Genomic DNA, 16,961 nt, shown 5'->3' with positions numbered 1-16,961 from the left:
CCAAGTTTGGCTACTTCCCTTTTTTTTTAAATTGATGAGCCAGTATTGATACTCCGTTATTAACTCCGGTGCATTTCTTCTGTACATTTGTCAAAATCAACTGGATGTGGCTCTGGATCCGGCTCCACAGACCTCAGTATCCGTCCCTCCACCAGTGCCACATGTGCTTGATGACAACAGCAATGCAGTAGGTCTTAGTATCAGGTAGAAGGAACCTCTCACTTTATTCTCCTTCTTCAAGATTGATTTATTGTTTATTGATTTATTATTTTTTAGCTATTCTAGGGCCTATCCTGTGCATATTAGTTTAAGGATAAGTTTATCTGTGTCTACTAAAATTCTTTGAGATTTTGATGGGAATTGCATTAAACTTTTAGATTAATTTTGGGGGATCTGACATCTTTTTCTTTTCTCAGGCTAAGCGCAGTCCTTAATCCCCATCCCCTATTTCCCCCGTCCCACTGAGCTGGGAGCCCGACCTGGTGCCCCACCCTGGAATCCTGGGTTCGTGACTGGAGCTGAAGGCAAAGCTTCACCAACAGTGTCACCCAGGCGCCCATGTTCTCAGAGAGGCCGTCCTCTCTCCCCTGAGGCATCTGTAAGAGGCCTCCTCCTCCAGGAAGCTTTCCCTGGTGCGCTGAGGGTGAGGGGGGTCAGGAACACCTCCTCGGGGCCCAGAGCCCTTTCGCGATGCTGACTGTAACCGTTCCTTGTGAGTCCCCACACGCCAGCATCTCAGCCCTTGTGAATACTGTCCTTCCCCAACTCCAGCTAGATTCCGTTCCGCTTCAGAAAGCTTGCTCTGACTGGGCTAGTGTAACAGTCATCACAACCCAGATGTGCCTGGGGTCCGGTGTGCATATGGGGGGGGCAGACAGCCACAGCTAAGCAGAGGCCACACAGCTGGTCTGCCTGGGTGGCCTGGCACCTGGCACCAAGTTCTCATGGCAACAGTTCTCTGCAACCAGACTCAAGCACCACTGAGCTGGTCTATTCCCGGGGTGTGAGCTCCCGCAGGAGCCTGTGGCAGGCGGCCCTCCCACAGTGACAATCACCCGGGCACCACCAGTAGAGTCCTTCCTGGGAGACATGCCCCGGAAGAGAAACCCGACAATCAGCAAGCGTTTCTGTAGGCTGGAAATGCACATGCGTTTCCTCCGGTGCCATCTACAGAGGCCCCAGCCAGGACAGCCCTCACGGTGTCTGCAGATCCCACCCCAGATGGGCGCTGTTCCTGCCAGCCTCCCACTGGCCGGCCGCCAGCACGGGTGCAGCCCAGGCCTGCGCTGAAGGTTGGGGGAGGCCAGCTTTGCTCTGACCCGTTGGTTTCAACACCATCCGATTTCTCAGACTTTTTTTTCTTTTTTACTCTCTACCCCCAACATGGAGCTAGAATTCACAATGGAGATCAAGGCATGAGCTCCACCGAGTGAGCCAGCCAGGAGCCCCTCTGAGTCTTAAGTAGGGATGGGGGGTGCTTCTTCGCAGGCCTCCCCTGTGGACCACACGTATCACAGCGAAGCATGTTGTTAACTCCCTACCTATCACGACCCCTCACGTCCTAGTTTACCCACACCTGCCTCCACTCCCTACGGCTGCAACACTCATTTCTCTTCAGTACCAGTCTTCCGGACGCTTGTCTTCCATAAGGCGGTGTGTAAGGGCGGTCTGTTTAACTCTTCATGGGGATACTGGCTCATCATATGGGAAAGAATCAGACCCCAACACCTCATCATATTCAGAAATAAATTCCAGGTGGTTGAGTGAAAACGTTAGGGCTCTCTGAGAAAAGACAGCACCATGAGGGTCCTGGGGTGGAGGGCAGAACAGAGCACACATCACAAAGGAAAAGACAAACGGGCCTGAACAGGCAAGTGTTAGTGCAGGGCACAGGTCACTCTGTGAGCTGTAAAGGCAAGACATTCGCAACATATTAACAGGCCAATAATCTGTATCCAGGCTGAAAAGAAAGTCCATCAAATCACAAGGAAAAAGACCACCAGCCCAGTGGACGAATGGGGCGAGGGCATTTCAGTCGGAGTTAATCCATTCAGGTGACTGATTGTCGCGGGCAGCGCGACAAATCGATCAGGAAAACGTGAGGGTAAGAGGATGGTGAAAAGAAATGAAGAGACAAAGAGATGGGGGCAGGAGGGACAGTGAGGATGATTTTATTCCACATCTTACACGCATTTATAAGGCAGACCACAATGGAAGGAGTAAGCGCAGTTCCTCTAACAGGTTTACATTAGCTACAAACAAATCTCGTGATGCCTGGTAGCCACGGCTCATGCCATTAGCTACTATTGATACAAGAAGTTACAATCAACCAGAGAGTGGATTATGGGAGGTACAGGAACAAGGACCAACTAATACAATCAACCAGGCAGTGCGTGTGGGAAGTCACCTAGGCGAGCACGCGACACGTAGCACAGACCCTTTCTCTGTGCTACGCAACCTTTCCTGTCCTTAACCCTTTGTTAAGGTATTTGGACTTAAAGGGACTTAGACACAAGTCAGGGCCTGGTTTGGTCCTCGTCTCAAGCCTTATCGTGGCCTCCAACAACTGATGAGTATGGAGGTTTGGCCTCGTGAGCAATGGATTTGCAGCAGCTGGAGGGGTCGGGAGGAGCCCAGGTACCGGCCTGGGGAGGGCCACGGTGTTCTAGGGCTAGACTGCGGAGCTCGCCTGGGAGGATACATTTGGCAAAACTACTTGTCACATGAATTCATTAGCAGCAACCACATGCTTGCAAATGACCCGTCACTGATTTGGTAACAGAAACCAGGATACTGCTCTTCGCCCCTCGGACCGGCCGAAACCGGACATTAAGGGCTGGGGAAGATGCAGGGGAACGTCCCTCCCATGGACGCGGCGACCAGCGGTCACCGAGAAGCCAACCCGGCAGCAGGCTAAGCGCCCGCGCGTTCGACGGCGTCTCCGGGCCCGCGGCCAGGAGGAACCCTCGCTCGGACGGGAATGCCGCACGCGGGCCTGCGCTCCTTACCCGCCGAGAAACGCGGGAAACCGAGGAGCGCTCCTGGAGGAGGAGGGCCGCGAGCCGTCCGAGCGGGCGCAGCGGGCCAACGCGCGCCAACACGCGGCTGCGCGGGGACCGCCAGCCGCACCGCGCGGGGACCGGCGCGCCCGCCCCACGAAGGCTTCACGCGCGCCCGGAGCCGCGCCAAGCGCTGTCGCGGACGCACGGCGGGGCCTTCCCTCTCCGGCCTCCGCGCGCTGCCCCGTCGCTCGCCCCCCGCTGTCAGGCCGCGGAGCCGTCCGAAGGGTCGCGCGCCTCCCCCGCAGGTGGGGCCGGGGGCGCGGGACTTCCCGACCGAGCCGCCCCCGCCCCCGCCCCGCGGGGCCCAACGCGACACCCGCTCCCACGCGCGGGGCGGGCTGCCTCCGGGGGCTTCCGCGGCCCCGGGACGAGCCGCACGGCCAGCTGCAGGCAGTGGCCCCAGGGGCGGTCGGCCGGGCGCTCCCCAGGGCGGGGAGCTCGCGCCCGCGCCCCGACGTCTTCAGCTTCAGCCCCCGCCTGCCAAGGGGCGGCGTTCGAGGATCGGGAGGCCCCGGCCGGCCCCCGCCCCCGCCCCGAGCTCCGGCCACGGCGCCGACACGCGCAGCTCCGCGGAGACGACACGTCGCGATGACGCCCCCGGAGCACAGGGGCCGGGACCGGAAGTCCCCACCACCGAGAGGCCGCCGGCCCCGGGGCGCCTAGAGCGGCCCCGGAAGCTCTCGGGCGGGGCCTCGGCCGACTTCCGGCCGGGACGAGCGGGCGGCGGTGCGGGCTTTGTCGGCGGGCCGTTGTGTCGCCGCCGGCGTCCGGGTGAGTGGCTGGCTTCCGGCCGCAGGGCGGGGGCGAGGGCGGCGGAGTCGTCGGGGCGGGCCGGGGTCGTGGGCACGGCCTGCGGCCCGGGCCCGCGCCCTCTCTCTCCAGGGAGCGCCCTGGGCGCACACGCTCGGCACCCGCGAACGCGCACCCTCCCCGCGGGGCGCCAGGCTCCCGCGCCCGGCGTCGCTCGGGTGCTGCTCGCAGAGCCTGAGGGCTGAGCCGCAGGGCGGGGGCCACGAGTCCGGTGCGGGCAGCGCTGCCGTTCGCCCCGCCCTGGACGGAGCGCTCCGGACGGTCCTGGCGGAGGGACGGGGTCTGGAGGCCCTGGTGCGGGAGGGGAGACAGAGCCGCCCCCGATGCCCGCTGGGGTGGAGGCGGGGCGGAATCGGGAGGACCAGACCTGCCTCCGGACCTCGGGCCCGAGGAGTTCCCAGGCGCGAGAGCGGTTTGCCGCGCGGGGGCGGTTTTCCTAAAGGCTCGCGTTCCCCTGGAAGCCTTCATCGGTCCCCGTGGCTGAGTCCGCCCAGGTCGGGGACCTGTCACCCCTTCTCGCTCGGGTTGCGTCACGGCGTCGGGAGTCTCGGCCTGAGGTTCCCCAGGAATGTCTCCTGGAGGCAGGCGGGGGACCTCGGGCCGTGTAGACGTGTGCTCATCACCACCGTGCAGCGCGCCTTGTCCCCCGGGCCCAGTCCGACGAGGGGTAGAAATGGGTGTTTTTTGCCCATCCCGGATCTGAGATGCCCGTGTGTCCCGGGCTTCAGTGTGCCTTGCCCCCCTCCGCACCGATGGAGCCGTTCTCCCTACTGTGGACGCAGCATCTCACAGGCTGTTAGTGCCAGCAGTGACCCCAGAGCCTCTCTTAGGGCAGATGGAGGGGGAACTGGGGGGAGGGACTGCCGCGTTTTCCCGCAAGCCCGCACCCAGGGTCCAGCCTCTCTGGCGGTGATGGCGATGGATTTCGGACTCCTGGGAAGGTCTTGGGGGTGATGTGGAGAGGGCAGAGCTGAGAAGGCCCGCACAACGCTCATGAGCCAGAGAGAGGGGTGGTCAGGGAAGCCTCCCACCTGGAACCTGGCGGTGGCATTGAAGGGCTCAAGGAGCTGTCAGGCGTGGCCGTGCTGCCTCGTGTCCTGGAAGCTGACTGGTGAGAGGACACTGGACTTGTCAGGAGAGGAGAAGGCCGGCAGTATCCTTGGGAGCGGTAACCGAAGTGCCCTAGGGTGGGATGGGGGGAGGAGGAGACAGCATCTAGCAGATGGTTTGGCCTTAAGCAAATCATGGATAGTTGTGAGGAAGCGAGAAACGAGACACCTTGCGTGGTGACTGGTGCACACCAGGTTCTCAGTGCCCTTCATCCCTGCGGGAGCCGGGGCGGGGCTGGGAGCGGGCGCAGATCCTCCTGCAGCTCCGGGCTGTGTCTCCCTCAGGTGCCCATGCTCTGGGTATTCCCAAGAGTGAAGCTGGGAAACCTTCCTGCTTCCTCGAGGCTGTAAGGCACAGACAGGGGCTCGGGCCAGCCTGTGAGTCCTTTACCAGCGCTCGGGACAAAAGCTCCTGTTGCCTGTGTAGGGCATGCCCCCCACTTGTCATCCCACAGCTCACAGGGTCCCACTCCAGATTAGCATCCCACTTCCGTTTCCGGCTCCAAGGATTGCCCCATCTCTCTCAACTTCACCTGTTTATTTACAGTTTCACGTTACAGTTTATCCAGCAGATTCTGTGTGTCGCGACAGAAAGGTGGGTCACGGTAGCTCAGTACCTTGCAGAGTCACAGGCGCGTTGTGTCTTTACTTCCTTTCGTTCGTTCCATTCTGGTTTTTTCCTTTCTTTTTTTTTTTACATTAAGGTATGCACATTGATTTCTCTCTCTCTTTTTTAAAGATTTTATTTATTTATTTGACAGAGATCACAAGCAGGCAGAGAGGCAGGCAGAGAGAGGAGGAAGCAGGCTCCCTGCAGAGCAGAGAGCCCGATGCGGGACTCGATCCCAGGACCCTGAGATCATGACCTGAGCCGAAGGCAGAGGCTTTAACCCACGGAGCCACTCAGGCAGCCCCAAACTTTTTTGGTTAAGAAAAGTAAGGCTGGGCGCCTGGGTGGCTCAGTGGGTTAGGCCGCTGCCTTCGGCTCAGGTCATGATCCCAGGTCCTGGGATCGAGTCCCGCATCGGGCTCTCTGCTTGGCGGGGAGCCTGCTTCCCTCTCTCTCTCTCTCTCTCTCTCTCTGCCTGCCTCTCTGCCTGCTTGTGATCTCTCTCTGTCAAGTAAATAAATAAAAAAAAAAAAATCTTTAAAAAAAAAAAAAAAAGAAAGAAAAGTAAGGCTTAGGGGCGCCTGGGTGGCTCAGCGGGTTAAGCCTCTGCCTTCGGCTCAGGTCATGATCTCAGGGTCCTGGGATCAAGCCCCGCATCAGGCTCTCTGCTCAGTGGGGAGCCTGCTTCCTCCTCTCTCTGCTGCCTCTCTGCCTGCTTGTGATCTCTCTCTGTCAAATGAATAAATAAAATCTTAAAAAAAAAAAAAAGAAAAGAAAAGTAAGGCTTAAACTATCAGCTTACTTTTCTAATACCCCATATGGTCTTGTAAAAGTGACAGGTGACACTTGGGAAGGGGAAGAACCTTCCACATTGAGGAGCTGGGCACTGGAGGAAAGTAGACCTGGATTGAACCTTACTGCTGCCTCTTACTAGTTTAGTGATCTTGGACAATTGCTTGTCTCTCTTAGTCTCCGTTTTCTCATCTGTGGAGTAAATAACGGAGGAAACAGCTGCCTTGGAAGGTTTGGAGGAGTGTGTGAGACCGTGTGAGTCCGTTGCTCACCACTGTGCCTGCTGGGGTTCGAGGGGCCCTAGTAAGTAGTGCCCTGTCTCTCCTCCGGAGTTCTGAACTAATGAGGCACATGGCCAGCTGCCACCTCACTTCCGGGCAAGGCTGGGTCAGAGCATCAGACAGACCCCGGTGCCCGCTCACAGGAAATGCCAGCTGCTGGAGCCCCTCAGAGGCCACTCCACCGACCCTGTGGCTTAGAGGGGCAGAGCGCGTGTCCCCGTGGAGCAGGTCGTGTGCTGCCTTCCCGTTATTCTCCCAGACTTTCATCCTGCAGCTCCTTCCATCTATGGGGAGGAGAAAGGGTCAGGCAAGTGGGCAGAGTACCTCGTGACATCAGAGGCACAGGGACAAACGTTCCTTCCAGTGCCTGATGGGAGTAGGGATTCTGTGACCGCCTGTGCCGTGACAGTGTGCAGGGGACCAGGTCAGCATCTGTGTGGACAGACTTGAGGAATGCCGGGACATATGACAAACGGGGGAGAGGTTGCAGATGGACGAGTGTAGTGGGATCCCATTTCTGCTTTTGAAAATCGAATTTATGTTACTAAGTGTGTAATTGTATTTGTTCAAGCAGGTGTCAGGGGACGCGTATTGAAGCAGCTAACGGTGGTGACCTGTTGAATTGGCGGAGGTTCTCGTTGTGTAGATTTTGTCTGTGTCGTCTACGCTTCGTTACTTGAGGTGTGTTTACAGTGCGTATCTGACGTGTGATGGCTGCGGATTAAAGAGATACAAAAGTAAAACGGGATGTAAAACAGTGATAGTCCTGATTTCCTAAAAATACTAGTGCAGGAAAAAGACCAGAGGAAAATGTTCAGTGGTCATCTTCATAGTGGGGTTAAAGTTCCTTTTATTTTTCTTTTTTCAGGTTTTCTGTTGTTTCTGTTTTCTCAATTGGCGTAATCTACTTATAGCTTGAAAAAATAAAGTAATTTTTATAAGCAGGAGAAATACATATTTTTTAAACCAAGTTGTTGAGCCTTTAACTCTGAAGACCGTCCTCAGTGGGTACCTGCAGCAGCTTCGTCTGGGACGCGCCCCAGCTCCGCTGAGCCCTGCTGAGCCGCTCCCGGGGGCTGTGCTGGTGGGTGAATTAGCACGCAGGCCTCCTCATCCTTGTTGCCAGTCACTGGTGTGTGGGTTCAGTTTCTTCTTTATCACTGGGAGCCTTGGTCTGAGTAATCAGCCTGTTTCTTAGCATTACCTAAGCATTATTCAGGTCGCCATAACAGATTCAAAATAGTGTTTCTAACAAAAAAGTTAACTTCTGGTTCCACTTTGCCTACCTGGGTGGCTCTGGCTGTCAAGGCCTCCTGGGAGCCTGGCCGCTTTGCCTCATCAGGGTGTCGAGGTGGGGGGTGTGTGGAGGTGGGGGCCTTGCACACACGCATTCCGTTTCCAGCTCATTGGCTGGAGCTCAGTCACAGGGTCACAGCTCTCTTGAGGGGACTCCAGGAAGTGTAGTCATTGGCTGGGGGGCCACATGCCTTCTCATTTCCGGTCGTGTTTCTGTCACTCGGAGCAGAGATTCTGGGCAGTCTTGAGTCGGCCACAGTTTACCCCACTGGCCACTCTTTGTCCCACACCAAGTACTTCCTCTGGCCCAGGCGGTGGGGCGTGGCTCTTTCATCAGGTGCCAGTGCAGGTGCACACAGTCAGACTCTCAACTCATGCCCGGCCCGGCCGCCCGGAGTGTTGTCTGCAGCACCCACCGAAAGCAGCCTGACCATGTGAACTCGCCCCTCAGGGAGGGGAAGAATCGCCACCCACGGCTGTGCTGGTTCCCAAAGGAAGAGGTGTCCTGACCAGGTGACCACTAAAGGGAAGCAGTGGCACGACCTGGGACCCAGCAGTCACTCCCAGGTCTACACCCAGCAGAAACGAGGATCCTCATCTACCATGAGACAAGTACAGGAGTGTGTGCAGCCGCTCTGACTGTCACCCCAGACCACAGGCAGCTCAGGTGTTCGTGAGAAGTAAGATGGTGGCCTGTGCACGCAGTGGTGTGCCGTGCGCCAGTGAGAAGAGTGCTCCGCCTGCGGTGTTGACTTCCGCAGGCGGAGTGCTGAGCAGGTACATGTCTGGGGGCGATGAGCGTGTTCTGGAAGTGGGTAGTCGTGGTGGTTTCACAGTCTTAGGAGTACTTGAAAACACACTGAGTTATGCACTTAAAGATGGTGAGTTTTATGGTACGTGTTCTCATTCAGCAAAAAAATGGGTACATATTGGGGCTCCTGGGTGGCTCAGTTGCTTAAGATTTGACTCTTGATTTAGGCTCAGGTCATGATCTCAGGGTCATGAGATCGGGCCCCGAGTTGGACTCTGCACTCAGCACAGGGTCTGCTTGGGATTCTCCCTCCCTGTGTTTGTGCCTGTGCATACTCTCTCGCTCAAATAAATAAATAAACACTTTTCGTTTAAATGGGTACATGATGAATAAAATGCAGGCACAGAAACATGTTGTATAATTCCGTTTAAATGAAAATTTCTTTTTTTTTTAAAGTAAGCTCTGTGCCCAGCATGGGGCTGGCGTTCACAACCCCGAGAACAAGAGTCACCACTCTGCTCACGGAGCTGGGGAGGTGTCCCTAACTGATGTATCCTAAATGGGCAGAATTCATCTGTACTAAGAGGGGTCGCCCTTGGAGGGGGGCCTTTTGGGTGGCAGAAATGTTCTGTGTTGGCCTGGAGTGGTTAAACCGGTGTCACAGGAGTTCAAGATGTGTGTGCTTTATGCAAGTTCTAGCTCACATAAAAGAGAAAAACATTTTGAAACGGAGCCCTCTTGGGGCCACAGAGCACGTGTTACCTGGTCACTTCCTGTGCTTCTGCTCCCATTGCTGCTGTACCCCCCAACCCCCAGCTTTGCCCTCAGAGGCAGGTTCTTGTCCTTGATGGCCACACTGGAAATATGTCTGGAAGCCGTCCCTTCATGGGGTGCACAGCAGGGTGTGCTTCCCTCTGGTGCAGGTTTGGGGCAAGAAGTAATTGTTTAGGATCATCTTTTTATCTTTTTTTAAAGATTTTATTTATTTATTTGACAGAGGAGGGAGAAGAGTACAAGCAGGGGGAGAGTGGGAGAGGGAGAAGCAGGCTCCCCACTGAGCAGGGAGCCTGACGTGGGGCTTGATCCCAGGACCCCAGGATCACGACCTGAGCCAAAGGCAGACACTTAATCGACTGAGCCCCCAGGCGCCCCTGTGTGGCCTCGTCTTGGATGGAACTCCCTGGAAGTGCACTCAGCTGTGTAGAGGTTTCAGTGATGCGTCTGTAAGGAAAGCCGTATTGGACAGTGGAGTCAGAACTGAGGCTGTGGCCAGTCCCAGTGGAGCTCTTGGGTTGGGATAACACTTGAGTTGCTGCCAGGGCACTCTCGGTTCCTGTGATGGACCAGACATTGGCTGTGGCGTGGTAGGCATCTGAGATGGCCCTCCAATTCCTGGCCCCTAAGGTACACACACCTCCTCCCAGCTGCCGTGGAGGGTTTTGCAGATGTAAGTCAGTTAGGGGATGTAAGGTGGCAAGGCTCTCCAGGTGGGCTGACCTAATCATACATCCCCTTGGAAAGCAGTTTTCTGCAGCTGGTGGCAGAAGAGAAGTCAGGCGTTCTGTGCACTGTTCCTGCTGATACAGGTGTTTCTAGGAGCCGAGAGCAGCAGACAGCTGGCAAGGACTCAGGGACAGTCCTGTAGTTGTAGGGAACTGATTTCCACTGGCATCTGAATGAGTTTGGGAACAGGTTTCCCAGCACTTCCAGATGTGACCTTAGCCTGGCCGACACCTTGTGTGAACAGCGATCCCAATCACACTGGGCTGGACATCAGACCTTGAGAGGCGTGAGGTGACAGACGTGCCATTTTCTGCTGCTGTGTTTGTGGTGTGTTGTCCTACAGTGATGGACAGCCAAGAGTGGGCCTTCAGGGAAGGGCAAGACCTTGGGAAAGGCAGAGTCCTCCCTACAAGTGGTTCCCAGCGGGGTGGGGATTTTGGGGTATAGCTCTGAGCAGGGAAGCTGGGCACAACACCCCAGCAAGTGTAAGGTTAAATAACTCCCGACTGCACAAGCTTTTCCACAGTGACACGCCTGTGGGATTCAGAGTGCCATATAGATCACCAGCACCCCAGTGCCCCTGTACTCCCTGCCAGTCCTTATCTTCTCCCTAAAGGTGAGCAGTGTCTCAGTTCTCCACCATGGATTGTTTTTGTCTGTTTTTTAACTTGATGTGAACAGAATCATGCAACATGAACTCTTTCGTGCCTACCTTCTTCGGCTCACCTTTGCTTTTGTATAGCAGTTTTTCATTGCTCTGTATTATTCCCTGGTAGGAGTACTCCTCAATCTGCCCATCCCCTTACTGGTTATTTTGGTGGACCTGAATGCTGTGAACATTCCAGCTCTAGACTTGTGCAGAGGAGCCTTGGTACCATTGAGTGGATGAGGAGGCGTGGGTTTTTGTGCCCAGATGGAGGTGTTCACTCTAAATTGGATCAAGGACAGCGTAACACATATAAGGAGGGAGGCCATGGCTTGGGTATAGACAGACAGATTGGTAGACTGGGTAGGAGAATATTGGCATTCTCATCTCATTTCTTCTCTCATTGAGATAAACAAGGACATCAGCTGAGAGGGAGGAGGGAATGTTAGACAGGTGAGAAGAGAGGACAAAGGAGGGGTGATCTCTTAGGAGAATGAGGAAAGTGTAGAGATTGCTGGTGGCTCTCAGGGTCCCATTAACCAAGGGATTGTAAGTGTAGAGAGAGCTCAGTTGGCATAGATGCAGACACAGAATGGGAAGCAAATGGAATTTAACCCAAGTTGGGGTTTTCTCGTGCAGGGATGATAGAGGAAGGGCAGAGGGAGTTAGGATGATTAGAGTATGTAACCCAAAATAAACATAATACTATAGAACATGGGATCTAAGCTGGGTATAGAGGGAAAGGAGGACAATGAAGAGGTGGCAAGACCAGTACATCTGTGTTTCTTTGGAAATATGTCTTAATTTTTTAAGAGTCCAAGCCACATCTTTCCCCATCTACTATCCAGCCACTCTGTCCCTGGGGTTGGGTGTTGGAGGTGGAGCCCCAGAGAAGCCTTCTCAAGTGGATGAAGTAGGTAGCTAAGATGCACACTGGGGCAAAGAGTGTGGGCAGAGGAAATAGTCCTCTTTCCCACTCTTTGAATGTGTTTTACCCCCCACCTGCTCCACTAGATTCCTGTCTCTTGACAAAGGGAAAAGATGATCTTATTTTCCTTTATTTCAGATTCTGACCTAGGAAACTTGTGACAAGAAGGTGACTCTGGAGCCTGAATTTCTGAGGATGGAAATCTGCCTGAGAACATGTCAGAAACACTCACAGTGATGGAGCCCCCTGCCTCTGAGTCTGGGGCATTCCCTGCACCCAGATTAGAGGGACTTTTGGGAAACCCAGAGGGGAGCTGCCCCCCTCAGGAGGGCGGTTTCAGGGGGGTGACGATTACCCATTGGAAGATCCAAGCAGGAGAGGCAGCTCGGGTGGGCAGTAAATCAGGAGAAAGCCCAGTTCTAAGCTCAAACCTCCTCCTTCTCCAGAGAGAGCTTGTGGAAGGGGAAGCCCATCAGTGTGAGATTTGTGGCAAAAGCTTCACATTTAACTCGGACCTAGTTAGACATCAGATTTCTCATGCTGGGGAGAAACCTTACAGATGTGAGCAGTGTGGGAAAAGCTTCAGCCAGAGCTCTCACCTTGTTGAGCATCAGCAAGTGCACACTGGAGGAAGACTCTATGTGTGCAACATGTGTGGAAAGGACTTCATTCATTACGCAGACCTCGCTGAGCACCAGAGAGCACATACAGGAGGAAAACCATTCCGATGCATGCAGTGTGGGAGAGCCTTCCATCACAGCTCAGACCTGGTTCGGCACCAGCGAGTTCACACCCGGGAGAGGCCTTTTGAATGCAAGGAGTGTGGGAAAGGCTTCAGCCAGAGCTCATTGCTTATTCGCCATCAGAGAATTCACACAGGAGAAAGACCTTATGAGTGTAATGAGTGTGGAAAGTCCTTCATTAGGAGCTCGAGCCTTATTCGACATTATCAGATCCACACAGAAGTGAAACAGTATGAATGTAAGGAGTGTGGGAAGGCCTTCCGTCATCGCTCAGACCTCATTGAACATCAGAGAATTCACACTGGAGAGAGGCCCTTTGAATGTAACGAATGTGGGAAAGCCTTTATTCGGAGTTCAAAGCTTATTCAACATCAGAGAATCCATACTGGGGAAAGGCCTTATGTGTGCAATGAGTGTGGGAAGCGCTTCAGCCAGACATCAAACTTTACCCAGCATCAGAGAATTCACACTGGAGAGAAACTCTATGAATGTAACGAATGTGGGAAAGCTTTCTTTCTGAGTTCGTACCTTATTCGACACCAGAAAATCCACACTGGAGAGAGAGTGTATGAATGTAAAGAATGTGGGAAAGCTTTTCTCCAGAAAGCCCATCTCACCGAACACCAGAAAATCCACACTGGGGATAGGCCCTTTGAATGTAAGGACTGTGGGAAAGCTTTCATTCAGAGCTCCAAGCTGCTTCTGCATCAGATTATTCATACTGGCGAAAAGCCCTATGTATGTAGTTACTGTGGGAAAGGCTTTATTCAAAGGTCAAACTTCCTTCAACACCAGAAAATTCATACTGAAGAGAAACTCTATGAATGTAGTCAGTATGGGAAAGACTTCAACTCCACCCCAAACTTTAAAAATAATCAAGGTGTTCACCAAGAGGGACTTCCCTTGAGTAAGACCGCCATGCATGTGGGTGAGAAGTCTGCAGGTCAGGGGGAACACACAAATAACTTATAAAATATTTACTCTCCAACTCAGTGATGTTTAGAAGGAGTAGCATGACTCCCTAACGGGTATGACTTTGGATGTGTCGGCTTTTTCCAAAGTCCTCAATAGGGCCGCTTTCAGATTGGGCTGTCACCTACCACTGCGCAGCAGCACTGGGCCACTGTCCTCCCCACTACGAATGTGTGACGTCAGGAGAGCCACGTGACTGGACAGCTGATGGAGCTGGAATAATGCTGGGGGAGGGGCTAGGTCTAAAGAAGCTTTCTGCATGTTACTGCACAGTTACAGTCCATCCGAGTTAAAAATACTTCTTAAAACAGAACTATGTATCTAATCTTAAAAGAATATCACATGGTTAATTTTGGTCTATCAAAAAGGCAAGTTGGAGAAAGACCTTCGTTATTTCAAACCACAGGTTGGTTCCCCGTTGTCCTTAGGATAATTTCCAAGCTCCCAGTCCTGCTTTCTAAGGCCTTTTGCTTCCTGGAGTTTTATCTCCCACTCCTTAACCTCCCGCCGCAGCAGCTCTAACTGCTTGACATTCCCGCTTAACCCAAGCTGTACTTGCCTCCTCTTTGTCCTTGTCTGAACGCTCTCCACTGCACACCTGGTTAGCTCCTTACCAGGAGTCAAGACCCATGTCAGGCTCAGCCAGCTACCCCTCTGTGCTCGTGTTGCTGGCGTGCACTTCTGTTACTGCACTTGCTTTGGTGTATCAAAATGATGTTCTTATCTACCATCTCTCACTAGTACACTACTAATTCCTTAAGGAGTTGGTCATAGTCGATGGGTTCATGTGTCCGTGGCACCTGGTGCAGGGCAGTAAGAAGCACAGCCGGATCTGTGTGTCACTGGCTCTTCTCTCCCTTGTGCCGCTGTAGTTTACGTTTTTGGGTTTTGTTGTTTTGTAACAGTATAATTTGCTGGTCTGCTGGAAGTATCTTCTCTCTCAGCTCTGTTGATGTCTTCTGCTTCTATGTAACTTGGAAGTTGTAAGCAGTAGCTAGTGGAAGACCAGCGTGCCTTGTGTTTATGCCTTCAGAGCTCACCCATGACCGTCTCCTTGCTGTTGGGGAGTGTTGTCTTCACCTGGCTGCCTGTGTATTTTTCTAATCCACTCAAGGGGCACACAATCGCAGTGCACTGCTCAAGGTTTCCTGTCTCAGCAGTTCCACGATTGACCTCATCTCTTATGGTCACTTTCTCTGCTTTCTGGCTCATTTTGTCATTTATCTGAAAATGTATTGATCTAAAAGGACTGGGTCTGAACACTTGGGAAACAGATGAAATTGTTGATTTTGATGGGGAAGACAGATCATTGCACAGAGTTAAGTGCTGAAGTAGAAGTTCCACGTTGTGTAGGAGCATAGGTAAGGAGGAGACTGATCTGTTGTGGAGGATCTGGGCCAGCTTCACAGAAGAGGTGACCCTAGAACTGAGAGAGCGAGTGCCATGGCAGCTAGAGAAGAGGATGACCTGGGAGAGGAATCTGTAGATATGGAGAGGGGCAGTAGACATATCTTTGGGGAGCTGTAGTACACAGTAGATAATGGTCTACCCAACTTTCAGTTGCTGCCTCTGATTTTCTTTTCTCTGAACATTAACAAAAACAACCAGTTTTGAAATTACATGAACCCCCCCCCCCCAATATGGGCATATTCTGAGTTTTTAAATTCCAGCAACACTAGAAACCTTCAGGGGTAAGTGATAAAGAGGGGCATACAGTACATCTTCTGGAAAATCATTACTAGAGATGTTACAAATGGTACAGAAGAGAGATTATCAAGGCCATTTCAATCAACTTTGGTGACATCTATTTTCCATACAGTAAAACATATTTAAAGTGTACAGAGTTTTGAGAAACCATATACCTGTGTAACAACCATTAGAATAAAGAAAAATAACATTCTTGTCATTCAAACAGGTTCCCCTTTGCCCTTTCCCAGTTAGTCGTGCCCTAGTCCCAAATACCTGCTTTGGGTCAGTGTAGATTAGTTTCGCTTGTAGGGCTTCACATAAATGGACCCATACAGTATATAATTCTATGTGTCTTGACTTCTTTTGCTTTGGCATGTTGTAAAGACTCAACCAAGTAGTTATGTGTTTGGGTGTCTCTCTGCTGAGTAGTGTTCTATTGAACGGACAAACTTTTGTTCATCGCCTGTTGATAGAAATTTGGGTTTCCAGATTTGGCTTTTATGAATAAAACTGCTATGAGCATTTGTGTAAAAGTATTTATTTGGACATGCCTCTTTATTTTTCTTGGGCTAATGCATAGGAACTTAATTTCTGGGTTATGAGTGTGTTTTCATAAGAAATGGCCAAAAATTCTCCGTAGTGGTTGCACCATTTCACACTCTTCCCACAGTATGTGTGTTCCTGTTGCTTCAAATCTCTTGCCAAGCCTTGATCGCGTAACTCGCCTGAAATGTGTTCCGCCCCAAGTAGGTGTGATGTGTCTCTGATTTGGATTTGTCTGCTCCGTGGTGCTGTTGAGCACCTTTTCATGCGCACGTTGCCATTTTGCCTCACTTTTTTTTAAAAAAATTTTTAAAGATTTTATTTATTTATTTGACAGAGATCACAAGCAGACAGAGAGGCAGGCAGAGAGAGAGAGGGAAGCAGGCTCCCCTCTGAGCAGAGAGCCCGATGCGGGGCTCAATCCCAGGACCCTGGAATCATGACCTGAGCCAAAGGCAGAGGCTTTAACCCACTGAGCCACCCAGGTGCCCCTTTGCCTCACCTTTTGTGATGTGTTTTTACATGTTTTGCCCATTTTTAAATTGGGTGGGTTTTTTTCTTTTAAGGTTTTATTTATTTGATGGAGAGCTCAAGCAGTGGGAGCGGCAGGCAGAGGGAAAGGAAGAAGCAGGCTTCCCACTGAGCAGGGAGGCTGATGCGGGCCTGGATCCTAGGACCCTGGGACCATGACCTGAGCTGAAAGCAGATGCGTGACTGAGCCACCCAGGAACCCCATGTGGTGGTTTGTCGTCTTACTACTGACTTACAAGAGCCTTTCCTATTTCGTAGATGAAGGTCTCTTTCCAAATATGTATTCATTATGAATACTTTTAGTCTTTGGCTTACCTTTTCATTTTCTTTGCGGGGGGAGGGGTAGTGGGGGAGGGGGAGAATCTCTTCATTTTCTTAATGGTATCTTTTGAAGATCACATTTTAAAACATTTTTCACTAGTTCACAAAAATTTGTATAGTTTATGCTTCTCGAGTTCTGTCTAGGTTTTAAAAAAGCTATTTTCCAGTTGTTACTGCTAGTGTGTAGAAACACATTTGATTTTGGCTTGTTGACCTTGTATCCTGCAACCTGGATGGACTCACTTACTAGGTCCACTAATATTTAGAATTTTAGATTCTTTTTGTTATTGTTCCTTTAAGATTTATTTAGAGAATGTAAGTTGGGGGGGAGAGGCAGAGTGAGAGAGACAATTTTTTTTTTAACATTTTATTTG

At 52.3% G+C, this 16,961-nt stretch overlaps 2 protein-coding genes across 4 annotated transcripts; one reads left to right on the top strand and one right to left on the bottom strand.

The window, feature by feature from the left end:
* Positions 1–2,149: 2,149 nt before the first annotated feature.
* LOC125099298 (translation initiation factor IF-2-like) lies at positions 2,150–8,055 on the bottom strand. Its single transcript, XM_047728776.1, has 4 exons — positions 7,951–8,055; positions 3,810–4,163; positions 3,138–3,721; positions 2,150–3,075 (listed from the first exon to the last, which is right to left on the bottom strand). The coding sequence occupies exons 1-4, from the start codon at positions 8,053–8,055 to the stop codon at positions 2,733–2,735; spliced, it is 1,386 nt and encodes a 461-aa protein (XP_047584732.1). The 3' UTR covers positions 2,150–2,732.
* ZNF623 (zinc finger protein 623) lies at positions 3,746–15,725 on the top strand. Of its 3 annotated transcripts, none has more exons than XM_047724791.1 (2): positions 3,746–3,833; positions 11,927–15,725. In XM_047724791.1, the coding sequence occupies exon 2, from the start codon at positions 12,004–12,006 to the stop codon at positions 13,501–13,503; it is 1,500 nt and encodes a 499-aa protein (XP_047580747.1). In that variant the 5' UTR covers positions 3,746–3,833; positions 11,927–12,003; the 3' UTR covers positions 13,504–15,725. The 3 variants fall into 3 exon arrangements, with proteins under 3 accessions (XP_047580747.1, XP_047580748.1, XP_047580749.1); XM_047724792.1 differs by lacking the exon at positions 3,746–3,833 and adding an exon at positions 7,580–8,640; XM_047724793.1 differs by lacking the exon at positions 3,746–3,833 and adding an exon at positions 8,657–8,737.
* The last annotated feature ends 1,236 nt before the right edge of the window (positions 15,726–16,961 follow it).

This window comes from Lutra lutra, chromosome 4 (genome assembly GCF_902655055.1).
Source record: "Lutra lutra chromosome 4, mLutLut1.2, whole genome shotgun sequence".
NCBI lineage: Eukaryota > Metazoa > Chordata > Mammalia > Carnivora > Mustelidae > Lutra > Lutra lutra.
The sequence above is the reverse complement of the archived record's forward strand: the minus strand, read 5'-3'. Positions and strand labels throughout refer to the sequence as shown.